A 27,484-nucleotide genomic window follows, 5' to 3' on the forward strand; every position below is an offset into this window, starting at 1 on the left:
CAAATTTCACAAGAGAAGCGGTGTGTCTGCCACCTGACAGGTTCAGCAAGATAGACTGAACACCTCCAATACCTCTGTGAGTTTGCCTCTGATTTCTGGATCAAAAAGCTTCTTTTATTTACATCAGGTAACACATACAATTTTTACCTATGCTCCACATTAACAGTGATGGACACAGACATACTTAACACACCATGCAGATGCATGCAAGTCTTCAGGAGAGTCATTTTGTGGTTAGACTCCTGGAAGGACCTTCTCTGAGAGCTCATTTCCCCCAGACTTATGTATTTATTGCATCAAGTCTCTACTCATCAAGAGCCTGATCAAGCAAATCAGGGAAGCAGGCAAGTTATATGCAATCACAGATTAATTACAGAATAGCAGGCCCAGACATCAGAGTCCCTCACGCCGATGTCCTGAGGACCTGAACCGCAGCTCTTGCTGCCCCTACACGCTTTTCCCCCTTCACTCCTGGCCTGGAGGCCAACCGTGACCGGCCCCAGCACCGGCTGGCTCACAGCAGGACACGGCTCCAACGGAACCCGCCGGGCCCCAGACGGCTTCGCCCGGCAGCACGGGAGGCACCACGGGCAGCGAGTGCCGCGCCAAGACCCGCGCCTACAGCTGCCCCGGCCAGCCCCACGGCCAGCCCGGCGCCGCCACGCGGGGGCCGGGGGCGTTAGCGCGGGAGGCAGCGCCCGGGAAAGGCTGGGCTGGGCCGGGCCAGGCCAGGCCCGCACAGCGGCTGCTCCACCCGCCGCCCGCCTCCCGGGCCGGGGTTAACCCTGCCGGGCAACGCCCCCGCATCAGCGGCCCCGGGCCCGGCTCGGAGCAGGCCCGCTCCCCTCAGGCGGAGGCTCCGTCGCCGGCTCCACCTGGCCGCAGGGGCGGCGCCCGCCCTCGCGCCGCACAGGAGCAGGAGGGGCGGGGGCGGCCCCGCGCGCTCCTCGCACTCCCTTTGTTCGGAGGCCGCGGGCGGCGCTGCCCCTTTAAATCCCCCCAACGCCTGCCCTACCGGCGCGCCGGGTTGAAGGCGCTGCGCGATTGGCTACAGCGCCTCCCTCTCATTGGTCTCTGGGAGGAACGGCGCGTCCCGCCTCCCACGTCTCATAGGCGCCGCCGGCTGCTCGTCTAGAGCGTGAGTTCCTGAGTGGGTGAAGCAGTGGTCCCTGGAAATAGTTCCGGGAAACCCCGCGTGTTGCCGGGGTCGCGCCGCCGTCCATGAGGAGAAGGAGGAGCGCGCGCCATTTGCCGTCGCTGCTTGGGCCCGAGCTGCGCCGCGCAGGCCCCGCTCCGGTGAGTCCCCGAGAGGCGCCGGGGGCGCCGGGGGGCTGCCTCGCGCGGAGGTGGGGGCTCCGCGGCCCGGGGCGAGGGCTCCCGCGTAGGCCCTGCGGCGGGGCGGGCAGCCGCGGGCTGCGGGTAGGCCCGGCGCTCGCGGAGGCGGGCCCGGAGCGCTCGCGCCGCGTAGGAGAGCGGGGCGGGGGCGTCGCTGGGTGCCGGCCGTGGCGTGTCCGCCCCGCAGGCTGCGGCGGGGCAGGCGGGCCGGCCGCGCGCGGGAGCTGGCGCCGGGGAGCGGCCCGGGGGCGGGCCCTGCGGCCTGGCGGGGGGAGGGCGGCCCGGCCCGGCGCGGGCTTTGCATGGGGAGGGCGGCGTGGCCGCGGGCTGAGGCTGCCCCGCTCCGCCCGGCTACGCGGATTAGGTTTGCATGTGGCGGGGAGCCGGGACGCGCGCTTGTCGCGGCGCTGCTGCGAGGGGGAGTCGGGTCCCTTCTCGGTCCCCTCCGGGCGCCGTGGAGCTGTAATGCTGCAGCAGTTCAGGCGCTCTGGTGGGCAGCGTCCGCGGCTGCTGTCCGACCGGCGCTGCGGTATGCCTGTGGGGGGTGAGGAAAGCTTTCAGCAGAAAATGCATCGCTGTTGCAGCGCGCTCTAAAATCTTGCGTAGCGTATATTCTGATAGAGCCGGTTGTAGGGAGGGAAGACTGCGCTGCACGTACTCACAGCTCTCAGGCGCTTAATACTTTGGTTGAGAGAGTTACACTTGTCAAATGCTCTGAAAGGAGAAATTCTCCAGAATTTTGTTGCTAAGACATTGTTTTTCTTAAGCGATCTTTTACCACAGGCCTTTGCTAAATCTTCAAAAGTTTTGCTTAAATACATCGTTATTACTATTATTTTTAAAACGAGACTCTGGTTGCTGGGTCTTAGCGGCCTTGTTGCCTGCCAGTTTTCGAACGTGGCTAATTATGTACTTAAGCTGTGCTGGACTACTCTTTTTGAAAAAGTTATTTGGATTCCCCTTCCCCTGTATACTTCACTAAAGGATCCTGCCAGCAGTGATGTGTTTGTGCTGCGAAGGATGTTAATGATCATGAAACTGTTTTTTTTCTTCTTTTTTTTTTCTTTGAGATTACACTTTGTATAATACTGAATTTTTTACGTCTTCTAAAAGTAAAGGTAATCCAACCAGAATTCTGTATCTTGCAGTGTAATTTTTTTTTTATCTATGCAAACTGTGGTGTTTGCAAACTAGCAGAGTCTGCTTGATAATTTTGTATCCTAGATACTGTATTTTCAATGAGTACTTAATATCCTTACCTCTCAGTTTTTCTGTCTAGATGTGAATACTGTTGGAATAATATTTGAGCCTCCCGCTAACACTCAACTTGCTAGTTTTGTCAACACAAGCAATAGTCCCTGCTTTCTTAGGCAAAGATCTGAAAAAGTATTTGAGGATAAATTCATCAGAACAAAGCTCGTTTTTTTTTTTGAAGTGTTGCTTTGAACTGGAGTGCCGTGAATGTTCTGCACAACCCAAACAACCAGATGAGCTATGAATGGACAACTCCAGTTAAAAACAAACATGTAAAGACTTTATAGTTCAGGTTAGCAAAATGTGGTAGCTGCTGATGCAGTCAGTGCTGTATTTTAATGGCACTGATGTGCACCTTGCCAACCTGTTGTGGTAAAGTCATCTGCTGATGATACTTGTGTAGATACTGAAGCATAGTTTCTGTACGGGCTGTGCTAGTGTCTTGCGTAGCATCATGATGGAGGTTCTCAGATTTTTTCATTCCATGGGCTTATGGAGTGGGAAAGGCTGAGAACTCTGTGCTGAAGGGGTGAGGGTTTACTACACTTTGTTGTAGTTTGTCTGCACTGAAATGCTGGTATAGAAACCTGGCTGATGTGTAAAGGTCTTCAGGGTGTGATAACTTCGAAATAAGTTTTCTTGTAATTCATGCTAATAAACACCTAGTATATCATAATCGAGCTATTAAAATGTACTTTCTGTGATTGAATAAGCTATGGTACAAAAGAAATGGCTATAATGCCTTCATGTAAAAAATGAAGGGACGTGCCATTAATGTTTGTGAACAAGTTAGGCTTTGATAAACCCCCAGTTCAGTCTTTTAATGCGAGTTCTTATCTTCCTCTCACTCATGTGTTTCTTATTTTCCTGTTTTGACAAGAACCTTCTTGGAGTGTAAGGCATAACTATAGGGACTATACTTGTTTTCTTGTGGTTCATTAAAAAAAACAACCAACCAAACAAAAACACCAAAAAACTTCCCCTCAGTGTTATTTTTAATGTGGTATAACTGAAATGCTCGACACAGATAATATATTGGATAGAAGGAGTAGTAACATAAGCAAGTTGAATGACTTTGGTGCAGAGTTTTTATGTATGAATTACTTACACTTCCTGTGCACCTGAAGTTTAGTTTAGTTCCTCCATGAAATCAAAAGTTACATAGCAGAAGGCTGAAAACAGTATTGATGTATAATCACTGTGAAGTTGGTTATGGTAGTTTGAGATGTTGTACCTTTGCCAGAAATTGCCATTCCTGCTCATTTTTTGAGTTAACTAGACTGTGAATTTATAATTAATTGGATGGAGTTATACTTAGATAGTCTGTGGGTGGCAACCTCTGTTGGAGGCATGGTGTAAAATACAGGGAATAGTAACATCATGGCTCTTTAACCAGTGGTTGTCTGATTGAGGCTGAGATCAAGTTTCTGTTTTCAAGATGCCATACACTATCAGGCTCAGTTGTGTGTTATTTTTTTTTTCTAGGAAAATTACTATTTGAGCCATTTGAGTTATTACACATGAAAACATGAAAAAGAAGGTTGTTTCTGGGTAATTTAGAAGCACGTGTAGTTTTAACCTCCTACTTGTCATATGATTAGAGCTTAAAAAAGGGACTAGTCACTTTGAAAATTACTCTTTTGAGATGGAGGAATTCTAGGTGAAAGATAGTGCATGGCTAAAAACATGTTTTATATCATGAAGTATTCATGGTCTTCAGAAAAACATTGTTGGCAACAACAGTGTGAAGTTTGAAACGAGACAGTCCTCCCCTTCCCTGTACACACGATTCTGTGGTGGTGAAGCTAGGTAACCTCTCAGGCACCAGTGAGAATTATCCTTGCCTATGTAAAGTTGCCCCCAACCTGTATTTATTACTGCTGCTCATTTGGTAAGCACATTTTTGTGTACACTGTTTTAAATTCATCCATTTCTGCATGTTTTAAAAACAAATATGTATCCCATACATACTAATATACATAATCCTTTACTTATAATCCACACTTAAAATCTTTTTAATTCAACCAGTCTCCCTCTTCTCTAGATGTTTGAGTTACTTAACGCAGATGAAAAACTCTTGAGTGCATGCGGGTGTTCTTCTGTGTGGCCTGGCCTGTCATAGGCTGAGTCACATGGATACACTGCGCATGCAAACATAGATATCACTCCTCTTTTTCTTTAATGTGCTTTTAATATTTTTTTTTTTTTAGAGGAGAACAAAAATGTTAATAAAATCATTGTGTGTTTTCCTTACTGATAAAATTTGGTTAAAAATATTTTTCTTGATAGCTACATCTAACTGGTGTTATCTAGAGGGAGAGCTAAAAGATCTTTTTCAGCTATGACTTTCACCCACGTATCTCTGCTGAACCTAGAGTGCAGATTCAGTATTGTAAGAGATGTAATTTTGCTTGTTGGTTATCACTTAGGAAGAAAAGTCAGTCTAATCTCAGATTTCAGGCCAAGCTTGCAAAGCCAGCGGGGAATCTATTACTATAACTGTGAAAAGAAATATATTTTTTCTGGACGCTGTCAGGACCTGAATATTTTGACAGGTCACTTCAGATTTTTCCAGAGTAAATTTATTTAAGAAAGTCTTTTAAATTAAGTTTATGTGACAGGAAATAGCTAAAATTTGAACACCCAAACTGAACTTTTCTGGTGAACATGCACCGCATTTGACTTATGTTCTTTATGAGGATAGTAATTCTTAAGCAAAAATAAACCATGCAGCTAGTAAATTAAAAACCCGAGACTTAATTTACATTGTCTAAAAGCCTACTTAAAAAAGCATTTGATCAGCTGTGGTGCTGTGTAGTAATCTGATACTTAGGGGTTGGATATTGCTCCACACACTGGTGTATGTTTGTGATGAAGGTAGATATCTTTTCATGCCGTTAGGCTGCAAATCTTGCCTGTCAGAAGCTTGAGTTATTGAACTGCAGATGAGGTGTTTCTACCTGGACACAAGACTATCTGTCAACCTTTTGTTCAGTTATAGGCCACACTGAGAACAGTGCTAAACTTTTGGGTATGTGACACTTGAAAACTAATCTGGGTTCACAAAAAAATAATATCCGAGAACATCACCATAAGCCATTGAAGTTTAGAAGGTACTTGTAATTGTTTCAAATAACTTTTCTGTATTTATGTATTGGCTTAGCCTCACAGTTCTTGGTGGGGTTTTTTTGTGTACAGAGAAGACAATATATGTGTAAGTAACTGATTTTATAAGGCAGTAAAATGGTGAAAACAAGAAAAAAACCCCTCTGTATACCTTTTTTGTGTATATCATCCTATGCGTTTTTGATAGAGGGATTTAGAATGATACCATACCCAAAGCATTTTCAGTTTTAACTAAAACCCTCTGCCCTGCACTGTTTCAAATTTGAGATCTCACAGAGACTATCTAGTGAGCAGACATCTAGCTGATTTTTGTTTTCCATATTTTTTGTAACCTATAGAAACTTCATGTTCAGTTAGTGTTTTGAGAATTCAGTTAATATTTGTAATGATAGGTAAGCTATTATTGTAGTCTTCAGGTAGCATTTTTTTTCTTCTGTAATTAGGCTATAGTCATGGTTGCTTTTAAGTAAACTGAATTGGTTGGAAAGCAATTTCTCTTCGTCAAGTAGCAGAATGCATGTGTGTATATATATGTGCTATGTAGCTACCAAAAACGTCCTTTCTTTTCCTTGCTAATTGCATAAAGAAGTGGCATCTGACAGAAACAATGTGAGGCTGTATTACATCTCTCTAAAATTGCCCTTCAAGTCAAGACAGCTTTAGTAAAATCATTACTTTTCTGTCTGAAGAAAAATGATTATTTTTTTTTCCTTGCTCAAGCTTGCAAATCTTCATAGGATATCTTCCCAAAAGTTCATGAGCTGTAGACTAGAAGGCATGGGTACACAAGTGACTGTTAGAGGTGTGGTTATGTTTGGAGACTTGTTTTGCAGCATAGTAAATAGCTTGAGGCGTCAGCGTTTTTAAAAAAAACTGTTCTTGAATCATCTTCATACCTGTATTCCAGTACTTAACTGCATTGCTCCGACCATGCTGCACATGTCTATCTGGTTATCATTTCACTGCTGATCATCGACTTCTTCCCTATCTTTTAAAGCCCGAGGCTCATTTCATTTCTGAACTTACAGCTGATCATCCTAATGTTCTCTGCTGGGTAGTTGAATTGTCTCTTGTCAGCCTTTTTATTTGAGAGTACTAAATATCAGCTGGCTGGCTAATTGAGAAATCGAAACTGTTCTTAATGAATTGGGCAAAGCCCACTGGAATTGTCTGAGAAGATAGTTGTGCATTTTTCAGTGCACATATTTGGAATCAGTTTGTTAATTCTGAAAGCAAGTCTTTTTATTAATGTAAGAACTGAAGGTGCTGCAGTCATGGCTTCCTTTTAAACCAGTAAGTCATATATTATTAAAAAAGTAGCTGTGATTTGTAGAGCTCCTATTTGAGTAAAACTGAAAGCATGGAAACAGTTCAGTTGCAGCTTCAAATTGTAATGTGCGTTAGAGTGCAATTTTTCTTTCTGTCCTTACTGAGTTCTGACAGTGTTGTGAGAAAGTGTTTGGCTAGTCTTATGCAGCATGTTGGGTTTGAAGGAAGACATGGCAACAAGCCAAGAAAGTGAAAATTAGCAAACAAGTATTAACATTTTTATACATTAAGCTACCCTGCAGGGTTATGTGTTCACTAAATTTTAAACGATTGTTTTAAAAGTAGAGGAATGGGAAATGAAAATAGCCCTAGCTCTTCTGATTCTTCGTTGAAGGATGTTATCGTATCCCAGTACATTCTAGCTGCTATGGTAACCAGTTAACTTACTGACAATCAGCAGATAAAGTTTAGACATCGTTATGTACATGAAGTACATTTTTTAAAAAACTATGTAAATTCTTCCATGTACATTTTCCACAGTATTAAGGGTTGTGCTTTCTTTTGAAACTTAGATCAGCTGCATCCAAAAAATATTAAATAAAACTTTTGGTACAGGTCATTTGCAGCATGTATACAAATTAGTTTAGATAAATCATGCATTGTCCTACAAACTAGTTATTTCTGGCTTATTGTAATATAGCTCCTGAATTTTTTCCAGCAGCATAATAAAATGGCTAATCAGGTGAATGGTAATGCGGTACAGTTAAAAGAAGAGGAAGAACCAATGGATACTTCCAGTGTAACTCACACAGAACACTACAAGACACTGATAGAGGCAGGCCTCCCACAGAAGGTGGCAGAGAGACTTGATGAAATATTTCAGACAGGTATAATATGCATTTCTTGTTTCTGACTGGTTATGAAAGTGAGGGCATACCATTTTCAAATTTTTATAGATTAAGGTTTAAAAATTCATTGTTTTTGATCTGTGTAGCTCTGAATGTTTTGCTACTTTGACTTCCCTAAAGGCAAATTGGGTTTGACATTGACTAATTACTTGACACATCCTTAGTGTTGTATGTCATATCTTAGTTGCTTTAGGGCACAGAGCACTAGTTCCTTAGACGTTGTCAAATAAAGATGTATGTTTGAGCATACTAAACTGTACATTTTTTTTTTTTCTTCAATACGAATCATCATTTTGCTTTTACTTTTCTACTGTCAACTCCTCACAGTGGTTCTTAAACACTCAAAAGGCTGGATAAGTGACTTAGTGAGGGAAACAACTAGCTTGTCTTGCCTGGGACTACATTTGAATTGAGTCTGCCTGTGGATTTTTTTGTTCTCTCTTGTTCTGAGTGGACAGTTTAATCCATGTTGGTTATTACACTGAAATGTTCAGTTTGACACTAACTGCTTTTCAACAAAGTTAAGGACTAAGCTATCTAGCAAATCGAGTAATACCTTGCTGGTAGCAAGTGGTCTCTGCAACTTCTAGAGAGGTTTCTTTATATACAAAGGTTTTTCTATTTTGTTTTTGTAACCCACTTATTATTTTGTCCTATAGACAGAGGCTTCCTTTTCCTCTTTAGAGTGTGTTCTGTGAACAGATTTACAAGAAGCAGTAGAAATGCTCTATGCGCTGATCTTGAATGCCTTGGTGGCAAGATGACAGTTTTTGTTGAAAAGAGTCAAAATTCCACTGATAAGTGAAGGCAGTTCAAAACCAATACCTTACCAATCTTCAGTATGATACTCTGGCTCACGTGGATGATGTCTTTTGGAAGTCATTCACAGTGAGCTTTCATCAAGCCTTTACCAGCTTTTATTGGCTTTAGACATGCACTTTCTAACTGTGGGTCACGATGATGTGCACTTGATGGTTTGAGAGAAGGTGTAAATGCCTGGGCAGAGGAACTTGCGGGGCTCTAACATGTGTTGCAGTTAGGTTGTGTTGTGAGGAGTTCTCAAGGGATTTAAAAGCTTTTCAGCCCAGAACCTGACTACCTAGCATAATTCCACTGCATGAGTAACCTGAAAACATTTATTCACACTTTCTTAATGCCACTGAAGGTGTTCGCATTGTGCAGGGGTTTGTCAGTGAAGCAAACTACTTTTGACACCCGAGCTAAATTTGGGGTTGAACTTTGGGATTTTTAATCTGCTGAGGTCTTGTATGAAAGATACAGGTGCCTTCCAATATGCAGGATCACTTCTGAAATGTAGTCCTCGGGCTTGGCACTACTGTGCATTTTTGAAATCAAGTAGCAGTTAAATAATCTGTGTATTTTGGAGATCAAGTTGTTGCAAAGTGTGTGGAGTTCTTGGTACCTGTCCTAAATTTCTCTGTGTAGTTTAAAAAGTGCAAATCTTAGTCTGTACTTCTCACACTCCACAGCTTATGCAAGTGCATTGCAAAAGGAAAGAAATAACCTGTAAAGATCCTTAAACAGAAAAAGTGCTTCAGAACTGGTCCAATGTTTCTTGGGGGAGTCTGTACCTGTAAAATTAACATTAGCCTTTTCGGGTACATAGCAGGGCTCGAAATAATACCTTTTTGAATTCTGGCTCTTGAACTGCATAGAGCAACAAAATGAGTAACAAAGAAAAAAAATATTTTAGACATATAGGAAGTCCACTGATTTTTGCTTTTTGAAGTTGGAGGAAAGAGTGAACAAACCATTCTACTTCCTAATATTTTGTGGGATAGAGCTTCATAAGTATTTGATCGTCAGTTAGGTAGCTCCTTTTTCATGTACAATAGGATACTTGTAATGTTGACATGTCAGCTTACTCTAGAACAGCTCCATTCAAGAGAAGGAAGTGTGAAACTTAAAACAAAAGACAAACAAACAAAATCCAAATTATTACAAGCGAGCCAGAGTTCACTGTTTCAAATCCTGGTGTGTAATACTGCTTTTATGCAGCAGATTGGATTCCTGAATGTTAGAAAACTGTTACACATGAGGTATAATTTTGCACATCAGTTAGTACTTAGGTATATACATTTTAATTTAACTTTTTTCATTGTTGTACTCATGTTCTTTCATATACTTGTGTAGGAATATGTAATTACATTAAATGTATAATTCTGTTGCTATGGAACATAACTTTTTGACTTTAAAAGCAAACTGCATAGTTCTTAGTCTGTATGAAATTCAATAGAAATCTGTAACTTCTTTATCTTTAACTTTTAGGGTTGGTAGCTTATGTCGATCTTGATGAAAGAGCAATTGATGCTCTTAGGGAATTTAATGAAGAAGGAGCCCTCTCTGTATTACAGCAGTTTAAAGAAAGTGACCTGTCGCATGTACAGGTAAGGTGAGAGCTCCAGGAGTGTGAGCACATAAGTATAAATAGTGTTCTGGCACTATTGGCAGGAGAGTTGTATCTTAGAAATTCATTGATGTTGCTGTATTCCAACATTTCAAACCCAAATCACAAGCCTGTTAAAAATTGTCTTAAATGTGTAGGTATTTGAGTGCAAAGCAAAAGCTCCCAGATAAAAAAAATGAGCGTGCTATTGAGAAAATAAGGTAAAAATACTACCTGGAATCTGATGATTTTTTCAGTCTGACAAGTTTGTTCAATTAATTGTTACATTTTTCTAAAGGATTCTTTTGACATTTTGTTTATTGCATTGCACTTGATACAGTGACCTCTTGGTATGGAGTGTAAGATTCGGTGGATTCCCAGGGCTTTTCATAAGCACAATTGAATTATTTTGTAAATTGTATCTACAGAACAAAAGTGCGTTTTTATGTGGAGTTATGAAGACCTACAGGCAAAGAGAGAAACAAGGCAGCAAAGTACAGGAATCAACGAAGGGACCAGATGAAGCAAAGATTAAGGTAACATTTAGAAAATACTAATTATTCTGTACTATCTGTACACAGACTGAAGTAAATTTGGATGTACTTAAAAAGCATCAATACTGCCTGGATAAGTATATTGACACTTGGCTTTAAAGCAATGTGTGCATGATAGAGATTCAAAAGAGAGAGTGCTTGTTTGAAATGCAGATCTTCTGATTACACAATTGCCAAAATGCATGAACTTAATGTTACGTAAGGACTATGAAAACATTGATATCTATTTAAGAATTGTCTTAGTTGTCCTTTTATACTAAAGCTTTTACACACTTTTACTTTGAGACTGATTGGACATTTCAACAAGGTATTACTATATTAAGAAACTCTTCTGTTGTGCAAAAACCTAAGTGCAGAGTGGGTGAAAAGAATTACCTGATCTTCTGGAGTTCTTGGGGTACTACATATAAAATGGAAAATAAGGGAAAAGAAAAACGTGGTCTTTCCAGTGACCTTGTAGTATAAAACAGATGTTGCTGTTTATGGTGGTGGTTTTTTAAACCCCCAAAATAAAAGTTTTTTTTGTAGGTTCTGTCTGTCCATATATATCTTGTTATCAAATGTGGCAAGGAGCAGATAAGGAAATGTTTATCTCAGGATATTTTAACCCACTATCCTCCCCCCCATAACTACTGTGACAATTTTTTTTTCAGGCTTTGCTAGAGAGGACTGGTTACACTTTGGATGTAACTACAGGACAGAGGAAATATGGGGGCCCTCCTCCAGATACTGTATATTCTGGTGTTCAGCCTGGTATTGGAACAGAGGTTAGTATATACAGACTGATCTGTTATTTCGTATGTTGTGCAAACTGATAAGTAAGAAATACTTGAAAATAAACTATATTACAAGTGAAATTTTAAAGTATTGTAAGAGGAAAACATTCTTCTATGTTTGTGTGTCTTAATCAGTCTTTCTTATTACTCAGTATTCTGCAAAAGAATAATAGATTGAGGGGGGGAAAGCGGGTGGAATATGCTAGGAAAGGTTATGTAAAATTTCTTAAAATGTAAAATAGATCATTAAATTGTCAGACTTCATGGTCCATCGCTTAAAAAGTGACCAATGTAGGTGTTAGCTGTATAGATACGTAAAAGCGTGACTCAAACGTATTTGAGTCTGTTTATAACATAAATGGAATTTAAGTGTCAGTAGCAAGGTTTATTTCGTGCAATGTGCTGACAGTGAAAAAGACTTGGGTATTATATAAAGATACTCACATACCAAGTTTTGAAGAGGAAAACTGAGATTACTAATTTTTAAGGAATTGTTTATTTGCTTTTGTTTCAATCTATATGAGAACATCCTTGATGCTTGCATGGGCTGATGGTGAAACTACCACACTGAAAGAGTCCATGTAGCTTGTTTCCTTTTGTAAATTCTTGCATTTTTGCATTCAGAAAGGTGGCTTAAAAGTTGTTTACCAACTCAGTGGTGTTGCCAGGGTGATTATGTGATGGTATAAAGTGTTATTTAATTGCACTATGCCTCACTGACATTAGGAAACACTTCTTTACAGAGAGGGTGGTCGAACGCTGCAACAGCCTTCCTAGAGAGGTGGTCAATGCCCCAAGCCTGTCAGTGTTTAAGGAGTATTTGGACAATGCCTTTAATAATGTGATTTAACTTTTGGTCAGCCCTGTAGTGGTCGGACAGTTGGACTAGATGATCATTGTAGGTCCCTCCCAACTGAACTAGTCTAGTCTCTTCATGACTGAAAATACTCAACTGATATTAAGTATTTCGTCCCATTGGTGACAGTTAGCCTCTTTAGGAAGACACAGAAAAGCTGTAAAGTTGGCTGTGCTTTAATACTATTAAGAGTATGTTTTTATACTTTTTAAGTTCCCTGAAGCTTGGTAGAACTTGTGGAAACTCCCTTACGATAAGAACATAAATGCTTCTCCCATGAATCAGCATTAGAGGCTGTAGCAAAACCCAGCCAACTGGTTATAGAAACCGTACCTGTACCAAATTAATTCATTGCTGGCATTTTGTGGGATTTAAAGACTCATTACTGCTTTAGACATGCTGCTTGGTTTGACTGGCTGAGCACCTTGCTGAAACGTGTGTATGCTTTATTAAACTTAGTCTTCAGCTCTTGCTGTTGAGCTCTGAGGCATAGTAATCAACAACTTAAACATGATCTTATGATTTGGTAGACTAGGCACGTTTGAACACAAGTGACTGGAGATTATTGTGGCGCTTTATGTATCATACACAAGATGTATCCCTTTGGATAGTGGTAGTGAATCTTTTGTGTTTGAAACTTATTTAAATAATACGGAAGCTCTCATAGCTTGTGCCAGCTCAGCTATGTTGATGCCAGAGCTGTCACTGATGTTAGTAATGGCAAACTTCTGGTTTTTAAGGGTACCCAAGTACTGTTACTGATTTCAAGAAGATACATACTAGGTAGACTTTTTTCCCCCAAGATGCATCAGATCTTTCTACTGCAAATGCTTGTACACCAACTCATTTGTCTTTTTAAAACATAAAGTGGAATTCATTACATGTTAACTGTAGCTTTAACTCTTCCAATATGTACTTGAACATTGTGCAGTAGAACTAAAGTGTTGGTAAATAATCTTACAGATGTTCAGCATGTTGAACATTCACAAATTGTCACTGAACATTTTGCTGAAAGATTATGTAGGTGAAGCTGTCCAATGTATTTTTTCAAGTGGGTGGGCTTTAAGAGCAGCTGGACCTTTTTGGAATGTGATTCTGTAATAAAGACAAAGCAGTTACAGCTGTGTGGAAGTTTGGAAGAGAAAATAATTGCAATAGGATTTGACATTAATCTTGAGTATTCGTTCCATTTAAGGACTTGCGGCTCCAATGTAAAGCATTTTGCTTATAGCGAGGTCCCATGATGTTGATACTTGGAGATGTTTGTGGGAGTGTTTATTGGATGAGAATGGAAGCAATTATTTGGGTGTTTGTTTCTCTCCTTACACTGACTTTGTCATTTGCATCTCCAAACATTGATAACTGCGTATCCTCAAGGGGCTTGTACAGTGCTCCTTTGTTTTGCTTAAAATTTCTAAGATCTTTTTTCTCTGCTTTTTCTTACCTCCTGTTACACCAGCTATTCTTCTTAAAGATGATCATAAGGGTGTTAAAGATCCCCCACCCCCCAAAGGACAATGTCTAGTCAGTAAACACATTGGGAAATTCAAGGTCATGATTGAACCCGTGCATCTTGCTAGCAAGCTATGAACAAACTTCAGTTTGGTTACAAAAATTCTTGAGCTGTGTATTTCGTCGCTTACCTATTCTGCAAGGTTTTGGTCCCTCGCAGATTGTTTTGTAGTTTATTCTCAACACTGAATACTTTCAATCACACTGTTGTGACTAGTCTTTGATACAGGAGTTCTTTTGGAGATTCTTCTATAAACCACCAGATTAGATTTAAGAAAATGGTCAACTTCTCGAATGTCTTTCAGTTTATAGATTCTTTTTGCATCCTTTGAGATGCTGAAGCTTTTGTATATACCATTAAGAAGATGCTTAAAAGTGTCACAGTAAGGATGATTTCTGAAGGGAATATTCATATTCCATGAAGAAAAATAAATGCCTTGGCGGGGGAAGTAATTAGAATGGGTCCTTGCACTGAAAGATAGTAACCAATGATTTGCATAGCTTATCTAGCTCTGCTTAGGTATGCTTGCTCTATGCTAATTGTAGTTTTATCATTTTACTAAAGTGTATATGCAAGCAATGCTGAAAAAAGAATTTTTTTGTATTCTGAAATTCCATTTTTTTACACAAAACTACTTTAAGTTGTTTTACTGTGATTTAAAATCAATTTTTCAGCAACGTTGGAGGACACATAGACAGTAGTAAGTTCTACATAGCAGTTTCAGTAACTTTTGAAATTAAGTGCAGACAAGACAAGGAGAGAAAATGTTATAAATATTTCATTAAATTCAGTCACAGCAAGGAGGAGTTTAAGTGTATAAGGAACAAAAGGAATTTTAGTCATAAGTCCACTACTAGTCAGGGATGATGAAGCTTTCATGCACACAAGACAAACATTCAGTCTTTCAGTTGGATAATGCTGGATGGTAAATCCGACATTGTATCTGTAGTGTCTGCATTTGTGGGTGATACCTAATAAGATTGAGCTGTATTTGCTAAACAGGTTAAAATACATATTTTTCACGCCTGATCTTCAGTCTGCTGACTGAGAAGCTTTTAGTTGTTAAATTAAGGAAAACTGAAGGATGATTATAATTTTTTTTTCCCCCCCCCCCTTTAGAGCAGGGTAAAAAAAAAAATCTGACATTCATATGGCCTGTCCAGACTAATGTTACACCAAAAATTAAGGAGGTGACTGATGTGGTATTGATTTCCATCCTTCACCTTTTGGTGTAAATGAATATAATACCATTTAAGACATGATTTGAAGAACAGAAGGCTTCATTAGTAACTGTAAAATACCAGCCTTTTACCCCACCATAATAGGGGTAGGGGGAAGCATTTTTCAAAATAGCACAGTGCAGCTAGCATGAAGAGAGTAATTGACTTAAGTCTGTACTGATTGCTGGATTGGTTTCGGTTTTATTGAGGGATCTCCAGATAAAGTCAGTCCTACTCCTAAAGTTTTGAGAGACTTCTATTTCAGTGTTTTTCAGTGGTGTGAAATAAAAACTTGAAAATTCTGTAAATAGATTATTTGCCCATAATATGCTAAGATCATGTGCCAGGTTAGATATCTATGTAACAGCTTAGACTATATAAAATGGAAGAATTGCTACACGTCCTTTTGAGAGCTGAAATTTATTGGATAAGTGTATGATAAACGTCTTTGAATATCATTATCAAAAATGCAAAACTACTTTTAGCTCTGTGAATGGTAAGTTCGTATTGCATCTGCTCCTCAGTGGTGCATGGTCAGAATTTGTAACAAAAAGCCAGAGGGGAAGGGTTGTGAGGCTAACTTGCAATCTGGAGAATGTTATGTTATTGGAGATGTTGGGGCAATTTGAACTACTTTTGTCCATAATAAATTGAATGGGAAGAACCAGATACTGTAATAACTCAAACTTAAGAAGCAATGGTATAATAAACTCAGCAGGAGTTGAACTAGACAAAGCCTGTGCTGGATTTAGTACACAAATGGAATGTTGCTTTTGTACTGGAAGAGCTGTGGGGGTTCAAACGTTTTTGCGCTGTGCCAGAATTTTTTTCCACTTCCATATTTTTTTTTTTAATGAAGATTGTAGATTTGGATGAGATGAAGCAGTCGTGCGGCCTACATTAATTAACATTTAAATCTGGCATTTAGGAAAGATTGACTGCAAAGCACATGAAGAGCACTATTAAAAGGAGAGAGGTTTTGAAGGAGCTCTTGAGTGCTGCAGTACACTTCTGTTAGCTTGTGATGACAACAGAAGAGGCTCAGTTGTTGAAATAACTGAAGGACACATCATCTAGAGTGCAGAAGTGGATTGCGCCCCTCAATAATGCTCTGTAAAGTTGTTCAAGAAACTGAAATAAGATTTTTTCCTAGTTAAGATTTTTCATAATTAATCTTCTTAAAGCAGTAATAAGGAAGAAGTAAAATGGAATACTTTTCACAGGTCCTTTAGGAAGCAAAACTGGAACAAGTAAGTGTAACGGTCAGCGATCACAGCAAAGGCCCAGAAGTGATGCAGTTGCATCCTACTTAGACAAGATCTCTTATATTGTTTCACTGATAATGCCAGTTTCCGAAGTTCTTCCACAGTACTCTTGTTGTGGAACTAAAAAATGAAACAAGACATCTGATATATACATTCTTTGGTATTTCAGCAACTTTATTCAAGCTTATCAACATATCTAAAAAAAAAGTTATTGCAGATGTTTCTTCTGACCCTTGCAAGATGTTCACCTGGTGTTTGTCATGTCTAGTATTGATCTTGTAGTTCATTAACATACTAAGTTTACAGGCTCAAAGCAAATTCACTTAGATGTGAATTATTCCCACAGAGTTATCTAGTCCTTCCATTATAAATGGAAGTTACTCTAGAATATAGATCAGATAGAAATGTATTCAAACTAAATCCTTCATTCTGTTTCTCATACTAGCTCCTAGAGTGTATTACCTGAACTGAACTGTAGTACAGTCTTGTGGAATTGTTGGTGTTCTAAAGTTTGTAGAGAGTGAGCCGAAGAGACTGGAAAGAAAGGAGGAAAGAGAAGCTTTCAGAATGGTAAATCTTTGGTAAAGAGCTGGAAAAGTAGACTTCATTTGTATTTTGATTAAGGTTTTTTCTTTTTCTCAAGTCTTCTGTTCTGGTGTGTCACCTTCAGTTTCTGCTGGAAACGGTGGCATCTGAAACAAAGAATTTAATGTGGACTTTTTACGTTTGACTGATTGAAAACCAGTTACAGTTTGTGGAGAGTTCAGCTGACAGTTTCACTGTCTTAGTAGCAACCTGGAGTTCCTGTCTTGTGCGTTTCCATGATGGTATCAGCTTTTTGTCTTCAAAAACAGTACATGGGTTCTGTAATGAAATGTTCTAGGTAATGACAATGGAAATACCTATCTGTAGGGATTTCTAAGCTTTTCGGAGAGACGGGGGGAAGGCTCTGCCATTAAATTTTCAGTCAGTATGATAAATCCATTCCTTTTTTTCCCCAATAGCAAATACGTCATGGTCAGCTAGCATTCACGCTGAACTGAGAGAGGCTAAGCTAACTGAAAGAAATGTTCTGGAAACTGAATTTCAGGAATATCTGTGTAACATAAACATCTAAAGGTTCTAGCTTTCTTTTGGAGGAAAATAATTTGTTTTCCACACTTCTTAAATCAGAGTCATCACACTCTCCTCATGGTTTGTTCATATCAATGCCCATATCAATGGGCATTCTGAGTGTCTTTAGTTTTGGAATTATCTGCTAAGGCTTCAGTACCAGATACCACTATTGGCAGAGCCTCGCCTAGATGGAAAAGGTTGACTCCTCCTAGCTTTTTTTACTACAAAAAATATTTGAAGTTAAAATAAATAGAATTTGATCTTAATGGGTGTTTGGAATGTTTTGCTTGTATTAGCAATTCAGAGATTTTGAGAATTCAGAGGAAAGCTGCAGTGATTAAACAATTTGGGGCAGGGGAAGCTTTCTAGGGTGACCTCAGCTGAAGAGATTGAACTCCTTAACAAAACTTTACCAAAGTTAATTGTCATTGCTCTGTGTAAGGAAAAAAACAGGATGACTCCAGATTTTCTCAGACATATATTAAAACATTCAGTTGGTGGAAGCTGAAACAAATACAGACTAGAAATAAGATCACAGTATATGTTAAAAGTGGAAAATGTGCATCGGGCAGTTTAAGGATTTTTGTAGATTTTTCCCCCCCCCCCCCCGTCTCTGTAGCTTTCTAATGAAGATTGGGCTACAGAATGATTTAAAGATACTGCAAGAGCAAGAAGTGCTTGACCTGCTTTAATACAGGATACCCAACTACATAGTCTGTAAGGTCTTTGTTTTTAATTGCCAAAGTTATAGCTGGGTAAGAACTGTTTACCTCTTCAGTGGTGGAAATTTACCACCTCTTCAATATAAATAACAAAACCAGGTTTTCCATATGTAAAACCTAGTACTAGCAGCAGGAGGTTTAGAAGACTTAGTAGGACATACAATAATGTTGGCCACAGTGAAGGCTGAAGTGATGGCTACAGTGTTTCTGCTGTGATGGTTTATGCTGCAATGTACTTCCTTTCCCAGGAACTTTCAAGTATTAAAAGTAAGTTTTTGGACTTTTGGAAAAGCTTTGTTTAAGTGTCCTCTTCCTTTTTAGGTTTTTGTTGGTAAGATTCCCCGAGACTTGTATGAAGATGAATTGGTACCACTCTTCGAGAAAGCTGGTCCAATTTGGGATCTGCGCCTCATGATGGATCCTCTTTCTGGTCAAAACAGAGGTTACGCTTTCATTACCTTTTGTAGTAAAGATGCAGCGCAGGAAGCAGTTAAACTGGTGAGTAACTTATTTTCAGACTGGACAAGATAACGTAAACAGCAAGCGTGTTGGTAATTTCTTAGCTAATTAAGTCTTCGAAGTGTTTCATTAAAGCGTCCATTGACAGACTCAGATTTTACTTTCCTAAAAATTGCCTCCTGATTTGATTTAGTATATACAAATAATGTTCTACTTTTAGGACCGTAGTCTTCTATAGCCTGCTGCAGTCTGCTAGGGTACTTGTGTGATTATAGTAAGAGCTTACTTGATTACAACTGGAAAATATATTCTTTAAGCTTCACGGTGTTTAAGTTTTATCACCTTTCCTAGTATAAAGAGCTAATTAGAGATGCTTTGTTTTGCTGCTGCTGCTGTGGAGGAGGTCTCTGACTTGGTGCTCTTCATGGTTCACAGTGGCCTTTAGTTCTTTCCAATGGCAGTCATGCAGTCAGCTCACTACGTGGAAACCTGACTTGGCCTGCATCTAGACAGTTTGGCAAAGGACACAGAGCAATCCCTAGAGAGTTAAAATGAGAGACAGTAGTCTGATTGGAGCCCTGGTTTGTTTGGCCTTGCCTCTGCCTGAGAGGAGGAAGTAGAATTAGGCAGATCAGTGTGTATCTCCCAAGGTTTTGGATTTGGCTGTGAAATACTGCTTGTACTTTGAAACAAAGCAGGTGAAATGCTTTATCTCATTTGCCTTAGCAGAATTCAGCTGATCCTGTATGAAGAAGGGGGGGAAAACCTAAACATCTAGTTAAGCTGGGGGAGGGGGGAGGGAGGGAATGGGGAACCACCGAAACCTAGAGAAACTTAAGAAGTGATTCTGTTGAATTGTAAAGACTTCAGAAGGAGTCATTGCCTCTAAATGTTCCAGTGTTTGTTTCCTCAAGTATTTTCATGTATTTAGAAATAGTTGCAGTTGTTATGTTAGGCTCTTCCAGAACTGGGAATTGCATGTCCCTGCTTAGGCTGTTTTTCCTTTCTAGAACCTACTTGGATGTTTCCTGAAAGAGATACAAAAAATACGTTTTTGCAATTAATTGCCTCTGGGTCTCAGTGTTTGAAGATGGTAGATATGAGTTACTGTCACTTATGAAGGAAAAATTGTTTTGAAACTTTTTTCTTTTTTTGAACAAGTTGAAGGTGCTCAGAGTTGTTACTTTAAATTTTAAATTTTTACTGATTGAGGGAGATGAGAGGGCAGATGCCGAAGTGACAGGAGATGTAGCAAGCGATGTGCCACTGATGGAAGACTGGCCTCCGTACCCTTGATATCGCACCAAATAAGTGAATTTGTGTGAACACACTCCTTAAGTCCTGCATCTGGATTCCCTTCCCCCTACCTCCTCCACCCTACCATTATCCAGTAATGGGGCCCAGCTTGTATTTAGGTGAAATATTTTCCACAGACTACTGGGGGACAGGAAAATGGGGCAGACACATGCTGAATTTTGGAGCTAATTAAACCTTGATAGCAAAGTGAGGTTCTTTGAGAAAATAAACTTGAAATTTTGAAGTCTTGGTTTCTCTACACCAGGTGGGCCTTCTGTTTGTGTTTGCAGGTACCAGTGGGAATGGGAATAGTTGTAGGTAAAATGGCTTTGTAAGATAAGATATAATTGGCAAAGCAGATTCAGATTAAGTTCATGACACTGGTACACTAAGTTTTATTGTGTTATGAGTCACTGTTGTATGTGAAGCAAAATTCTGAAATATTTTTGTCTTCCTTAAAGCGATCTTGTTTGATAGCCTGTGGTACCTTAGCATTGTTCTAGTTCTTGAATATGAAGAAGGTTACTGAAGGTAACTGTCATCTGTATGGCTACATCTCAGCCACGGTAAAAATGGCTGAAAACTTGCTTTTAAGGAATTGGATGAGATTTTCAGAAGCTGGCTGATGATCAAATATACATCCTCTTAGGTTGTGTTTGAAAATCCTACCTAAAACAAAGATGAGGTCTATCTTGAATTCTTATGTTTTTTTTTTTTTTAAAGGTTGAACTCTTGTATCTTTAAAGACTTATCAGGAGTGTTGGTGTTCAGAGTAATCCAACTGTGGGTACAAGCATGAAGCAGTGGGCTAATTTTTTTTTAATGGGAAGTTTTAAAACTTAACAATAAAATTTATAGAGTCCTAGCATTTAAAAGGTCCAAAAAATCCCTGCGGGGGGGGGTGGGGGGAGCAAGGTCACACACTGATTTAGACTTTGAGTATCTCACAGCAAATGTGCTCAGCGTTTAAAAGCTATCAAAGTAAAGTGGAAGAACTCATCATATCTATAATGCAGTGTATTTGCTTATTAGTAACAGCAGCAATGACTGACATTGAGTCCCAGCACAGGAAGCAGTCACCAATTGTCTAGAAAGATCTTTCCAGTCTGACATAAACAGTAGGTGAATGAATTTACCCCGTGCAATTTGTATCTGTTATGTGTTGTTCCTTGTACATCAGTTTCTTTGTAGCTTGCCGTTCAGCAGAACTTCTGAAGTTTCTATGGAAAACCTAAGCTCGGCAATGTTCTTCCAAGTGAATGCTGACCCAAATACTGCAGTTCTAGTAATTCTGTTGCAATATGAATTTGATGTTCTATGTATAAAAATAGTAGATCATGAAGAAAATAGCTAATTTTATGATTTGGGGGATCTTTTTATCCATATTATTGTGGAGAAAGCAAATGAATGGCTTTTTATTTTCTCAGTGTGACAACTATGAAATCCGTCCTGGGAAGCACCTTGGAGTATGCATCTCCGTGGCAAACAACAGGTTATTTGTTGGGTCAATTCCAAAGAACAAGACTAAGGAAAACATATTGGAAGAGTTCAGTAAAGTCACAGGTAAGACCTTCCTAATGAGTTTGTCACACTGATCCTAAAATACCATTCAGTCTCTCTGTTTTGTAGGTCTAGTTATTTGACAGATGCATTCAGCTATCATTTAAACTATTTCCAAGTTGGATTCCAAGTTTGTTTCTGGTAGAAATTTTATATATCAAATATATTTTATGGTGGAGTGTAAAGGGACTAGTGTCTGTTTTACTGATTGTTAAATGAATGATGTTGTAGATTTACAATTTGAGACAGAAACAGCACAAATGAACTCAGAAAAAAAGTGAAGGTCCTAATTCTGTTACCTATTCTAGCTTCCTGTTGAAGGCTCTGTATTTGTAACTGGATCTACAGTAGATTCTGCTTTCACAACTGAGAAGTTTTTGGGAAGCCTCAAAAAATGTATTGTTGAGGAATGATGGGGAGGAGGGAATACTAAATCAGTTTAGGGGGAATTTTATTGTAGAAATAGTTAATGACAGGTTAATTTTTGTCCCAGTTCTTCAGAGTTGTTCCCCAGTATATGCAGCAAGCAGGAAGAAGAGAATTCAGCTCATCACTGGAAGGATGCTTCTGCTTTAAATAAGAGATTGAAGTCTTGATCACCTGTTCTTGTTCCTGTAGGAGAGTTTTAACCTACTGCTTCTTTTTTAGGATTGCTATTTATAAGTACTTCAGGGAAATGGTGAAAACAGAAGGTGAATATTCATTTAGTTATCTCTCCTTTTTGGAGAGATGTGGAAGAAATTCTTTCCAGCTTCCCCTTGCAGCGGGAAGATGCCACGTACTAATGCTGACTGCTTTTCAAAAATGTAAAAATGGTAAAATATAGAAAACTTACACTGTGTGAACTGTTCAGGTTGATGTTTGGCAGGGCCTAATTGTGAGGTAAGTTTGTTCTGGAAAATTTCACCTGCTAGGTGACCTGTTTTTGGGTAAATTGGATGAATATCTGTTATTTGTTTTGCTTTTCTTGTGCTCCCTCTCCCTTTCAGCTGTTAAATTCAAAGGCTGTCTATTACAAAAAACAAGTGAAGGCATTTTAGAGTAGACTCTAGATTTTTTTTTTTTTTCCGTTTGAAACTTAATACTAAAGACCTGTTTTTCAGAGGGTTTGGTGGATGTAATCTTGTATCATCAACCTGATGATAAAAAGAAGAATCGAGGATTCTGCTTCTTGGAATATGAAGATCACAAGTCAGCAGCACAAGCTCGCCGCCGCCTGATGAGTGGGAAAGTAAAAGTCTGGGGAAACGTTGTGACAGTGGAATGGGCTGATCCAGTAGAGGAACCTGATCCAGAAGTCATGGCAAAGGCAAGTAAAAACTTAACTGGATGCTGTTGTGCTTCAGGAGGAATTTCTTTATCCCATAGTGACAAAGATTTGTTCCAGCTGAGCAATGCTAGTTTTGAGGGGCAAAAGCAGTTAGAGGGCATTTTTGTAGTAAGCTGTGCAAACTGGCATGGTCTGAGCACTGTAAATTAGTTGCCTATGTAACACGTTAAGAAGACGCTATTCTAACCAACTGTTCACATTTAAACTAGTAGTGTACAGCGTTATCCCGCTGGATTGGCACATCAGTCATTATCTGCTTCTGCTGATAATGAATACTAGGTGGGTATTTTGTAAAACTATTTTCCAGAGTGAGATGAGGTTGAAGTTCAGCGTAGGGAATGATGTGATTTTTATCCCTGGGATAACTCTTTGCTGCTCTTGAGGTCTGTTACTAAAATTTTACTGGGATTTGTAGCGTCCCAGAAGCAGAAAATCAAAGTTGGATATTCTTCTGGTCATGGAAGGGAACTGTGGAAGGAGAGAAGTTGTAGAAACTTCATACAGGTAACTACAAGGCTAATTTTTTTTTTTTTTTAAAAAAACAGGTACAGAATTCATAAGGTTACCCAAAATTTATTAATGCAGAGAAGGGAAAAACATCTTATTAGTTTATGTTAGTTTCCTTTGAGGCTTGACTTTTAAAGATTATAGCTTTCATTCTCATTTTTTCACCAGGTGAAAGTTTTATTTGTAAGAAACTTGGCCACTACTGTGACAGAAGAAATTCTTGAGAAATCCTTTTCTGAATTTGGAAAGCTGGAAAGAGTAAAGAAGTTGAAGGATTATGCTTTTGTTCATTTTGAGGACAGAGGTGCAGCAGTGAAGGTAGGTTGATTATTTCCTAGCTAAATTGATGTAAGCAGTTTATTTTGTACAAATGGTTTTAAGAATTCTTTACAGTAAATATCTAGATAAGACCATTTGTAGAGCCCATTTAATAAAGTTCCCCTTGTGAGAATTTTAACACTAATAATTTTGTTCCTATGATTTCAGTAGCTAGGAGGATGTGAAACTTGCAAAGGACAAAACTGTAGCAAGTTAACAAGTAGACTGGAAAAGAGGTATAGACCAATGCAGGAGAATCTAGAGAAGAGGAAAAAAAAAAGATCAACCTAGACAATTTTTCTGAGGAAACACTGACAGAAGGTATCAGTTGTCTCTCAAAGACTCCTATTTAAAGGCTGTGTGTAGTTTTGGAGTGACAAAAGTATTGAATAGAAATTGCAAGGTAATTCAGAAAAGGCCTTGTGAAGGGGAGAAGGATGGCACTAGCAACTCCTTTAATGCATCACCTATTTTTAACTCTACATGCTACCTAGAAGGTTTCTTCTAAATGACTTCTTAAACGTTGGAGGTCATTATTGTAAGTTTCAAAGGTGCCTTCCTTTGTATTTGAGAGCAGTTGAGAAGGTCATTAATCTCTGCTGTTTGTATTTCACTGGATTGAATTCTATAGAAGTTACTCCATCTGTTTTTTAAATCCATAGTTTATGGGGAGGAAGTGTTTTGCACCTGGGAGTAGTGAGCAAGTATATTGCATGTGGCTACATAGACAGTTCAAAGGCTCTTTACTCAACCTTATTAATCATTTTATAACCATTTCATTGCTTACAATTTTCCTACCCACGAAAATAGGGTTTAAAATACTCTTGAGTTTGGCTTTAGGATGAATGTCACTCATATTTAATGAAGTTGAAGTCAGTTTGGATAGGTTTAGACCATGTCCAAGCGAGGGCGAGAGGTTGTTGACAGAAGGGGTAAGTCAGCAACACCTCCTGACATGTTTTATTGTAGTATGTCTTTAACCACTCTCCAGTCCCTTCCCAGTAGACTGGGAATGCTCTGTTAGATTTGAGCAACTGAGAACTCGTAGCAGGTGAGAAAAGATAGCTCAAATGCAGTACGGCAGAGCATCTCTAGTGCTCATCTTCTCTGAAAAAAGCTGCTGGAATACTAACCACATATCTGCCCCATGTGACTGATTCATGGCCACTAAATTGGTTTATGAATTTTATGAGATATTTTTGCGTATGGATGTGTTGTTTGTTTTTTAATGAAAGCATTATTATGATATTTATGCATGGAATTGGCTCATTGATTCCAGTGTCTACTTACTTTCATACCTTCTTTGAAATAAATCGCCATGATCTCTAACGTTTTTGAGGCATGTAGATGTACAGACATGTAAAGATTTTGTTAATATTAAATATTAATACCCAGAAATGTTAAATGCAAAGCAGGTAACTCCAGGTAAAGAATTGAGGGGTGTAGTGCTAATTGTACTTTGTGTATGTATATTAAGTTCTCTTTGTGCATGCATTTGATAATTGCAAATTACACATTACTTTTCTGGAGGATTCTTGCCTCACTTGATGAGATCACCAAGTTTCAGTAACTGTTTTTCTCCTTAAGTATGTGTCCTCAGAAATACTTGATTTCCTCAGAGGCACTCACATAGCACATTCAACTAGCCAGGAAGCCCAAATGTAAAAATACTCTTTCTCTTGTTTGCGTGTACTCTACCTGGCTTACACGTGGTGAGCGTTCGTGTTGGTGTGAGTAGTGAGAACTTCTGTCAATGTATTTCTGAAACATTTCTAGGGGATATAGGAACATAAAAAGTGATGGTGTTATGTCTGATTTTTTAAAAAATAATGCTCAATATGTTTTAATCCCATTCTTTTACCTTACGATATAAAGAGAAATTTTTTTTAAAATGCTGCTTCACTATAACTGGTGAATAAAGTGGGACTTGAAGGAATAACATGTAACATTCTGTTTAAGTAGCACAGAAATGAAGCACATGGCATAATTCAGCCCGGGAGCAGCCCAACCACCTGGTTTCTTTCAGTAAGTGTTAGTTTCCTTTTGAATGGAAACAAATGTTTAGATGTTTCTCTTCTAATTTTTGTACAGGCTATGAATGAAATGAATGGGAAAGAGATAGAAGGGGAAGAAATTGAAATAGTGTTAGCAAAGCCACCGGATAAGAAAAGGAAAGAACGTCAGGCTGCCAGACAGGCCTCCAGAAGTACTGCGTGAGTGTTCATTCTTGCACTACTGTAATACTGCCGAGTGAAGTTCTGCTGTAAAATATGAGCTAGTTTAGAAGAACCTGAATGACTTTTCTTTTCTTCATGTTGTGTATTGTTAATCGACAAGGGGAAATTTATGCTTTATTATGGGAGACTTTTGAAGATAAATAATTGCATGTTTCTTTTTCTTAATAGGTATGAAGACTATTATTACTACCCTCCGCCTCGCATGCCACCTCCTATTAGAGGCAGAGGCCGTGGAGGGAGAGGTGGATATGGCTATCCCCCAGATTACTATGGCTATGAAGATTATTATGATGATTATTATGGTTATGACTATCATGACTACCGTGGTGGCTATGAAGATCCCTATTACGGCTATGATGATGGCTATGCTATAAGAGGAAGAGGAGGAGGAGGAAGGGGTGGGAGAGGTGCCCCTCCACCACCTAGGGGGCGGGGAGCACCACCACCAAGAGGTAGAGCTGGCTATTCACAGAGGGGGGCACCCATGGGACCACCAAGAGGAGCCAGGGGTGGGAGAGGGGGTCCTGCACAGCAGCAGAGAGGACGCGGTGCTCGTGGAGCCAGGGGCAACCGTGGGGGCAACGTAGGAGGCAAGAGAAAGGCAGATGGGTACAACCAGCCTGATTCCAAGCGCCGTCAGACCAACAACCAGCAGAACTGGGGCTCCCAACCCATCGCTCAACAGCCGCTCCAGCAAGGTGGTGACTATGCCGGTAACTATGGTTACAATAATGACAACCAGGAATTTTATCAGGATACTTATGGGCAACAGTGGAAGTAGACAAGTGAGGAGGGATTGAGAATATTGGAAACATAGAATTGGCTATAGCTCTACATTCTTCAAAACAAAATTGGCTTAATGTTTCATCCTTCAGTAGCGATTGGCTGCCATTTGTATTGGGCTGAAGAATCACTCTATTGTGTATATACTCGAGTCTCTTAGTTTTCTTTTTTCATAAACGCACTTGGACATTACTGGGCTTGCAGAATTCCTGAACTCCGTATGGGGTTTCAATGCTTTTATCATTTTAGGCTTCATTTTAGCAGTTTAAAAGCAGGAATGGCACACTGTTCAATCATGATTTTGCAGAACCTCTGGTTTTGGACAGTTTCTTTTTTTTTTTTTTTTTTTTTTTGGATTTGGGATAGATTACATAGGAGTATGCTGTACATAAAAGTAAAAGCTAGTGCTTTGTCTTAGTAGTTTTAAGAAATTACAACAAATTAAGTTTTCTTGTATTGAAAATAACATGATTGTATGTTTTGCATTCCTAGAAGTAGGTTAACTGTGTTTTTAAATTGTTATAACTTCACACCTTTTTGAAAATCTGCCCTACAAAATTTGTTTGGCTTAAAACGTCAAAGCCGTGGCAATTTGTTCCTTGATGTGATTGTATTTCCAATTTCTTGTTCATGTAAGATTTCAATAAAACTCAAAAATCTATTCAAAACATTA

The 27,484-nt window shown here is 39.4% G+C and overlaps 1 protein-coding gene across 5 annotated transcripts; it reads left to right on the forward strand.

Annotated features, from left to right (window-relative positions):
• Positions 1-1,152: 1,152 nt before the first annotated feature.
• Positions 1,153-27,484, forward strand: HNRNPR (heterogeneous nuclear ribonucleoprotein R). Of its 5 annotated transcripts, none has more exons than XM_075173797.1 (11): positions 1,161-1,296; positions 7,703-7,871; positions 10,182-10,300; positions 10,728-10,835; positions 11,507-11,620; positions 18,643-18,819; positions 21,504-21,639; positions 22,740-22,945; positions 23,642-23,791; positions 25,883-26,004; positions 26,197-27,484. In XM_075173797.1, the coding sequence occupies exons 1-11, from the start codon at positions 1,222-1,224 to the stop codon at positions 26,807-26,809; spliced, it is 1,989 nt and encodes a 662-aa protein (XP_075029898.1). In that variant the 5' UTR covers positions 1,161-1,221; the 3' UTR covers positions 26,810-27,484. The 5 variants fall into 5 exon arrangements, with proteins under 5 accessions (XP_075029903.1, XP_075029901.1, XP_075029898.1 ...); XM_075173799.1 differs by having other exon boundaries at positions 1,165-1,296; positions 7,706-7,871; XM_075173802.1 differs by lacking the exon at positions 7,703-7,871 and having other exon boundaries at positions 1,153-1,296.

This window comes from Calonectris borealis, chromosome 25, assembly GCF_964195595.1.
Source record: "Calonectris borealis chromosome 25, bCalBor7.hap1.2, whole genome shotgun sequence".
Classification (NCBI taxonomy): domain Eukaryota; kingdom Metazoa; phylum Chordata; class Aves; order Procellariiformes; family Procellariidae; genus Calonectris; species Calonectris borealis.

Bases quoted from the DNA above. Each gene is read 5' to 3' on its own strand.
- HNRNPR (XM_075173797.1), top strand. From the start codon at position 1,222: ATGAGGAGAAGGAGGAGCGCGCGCCATTTGCCGTCGCTGCTTGGGCCC. The intron at 7,872-10,181 runs GTATAATATGCA...TTTAACTTTTAG, and splicing joins TGATGAAATATTTCAGACAG to GGTTGGTAGCTTATGTCGAT. The intron at 21,640-22,739 runs GTAAGACCTTCC...CCTGTTTTTCAG, and splicing joins AGAGTTCAGTAAAGTCACAG to AGGGTTTGGTGGATGTAATC.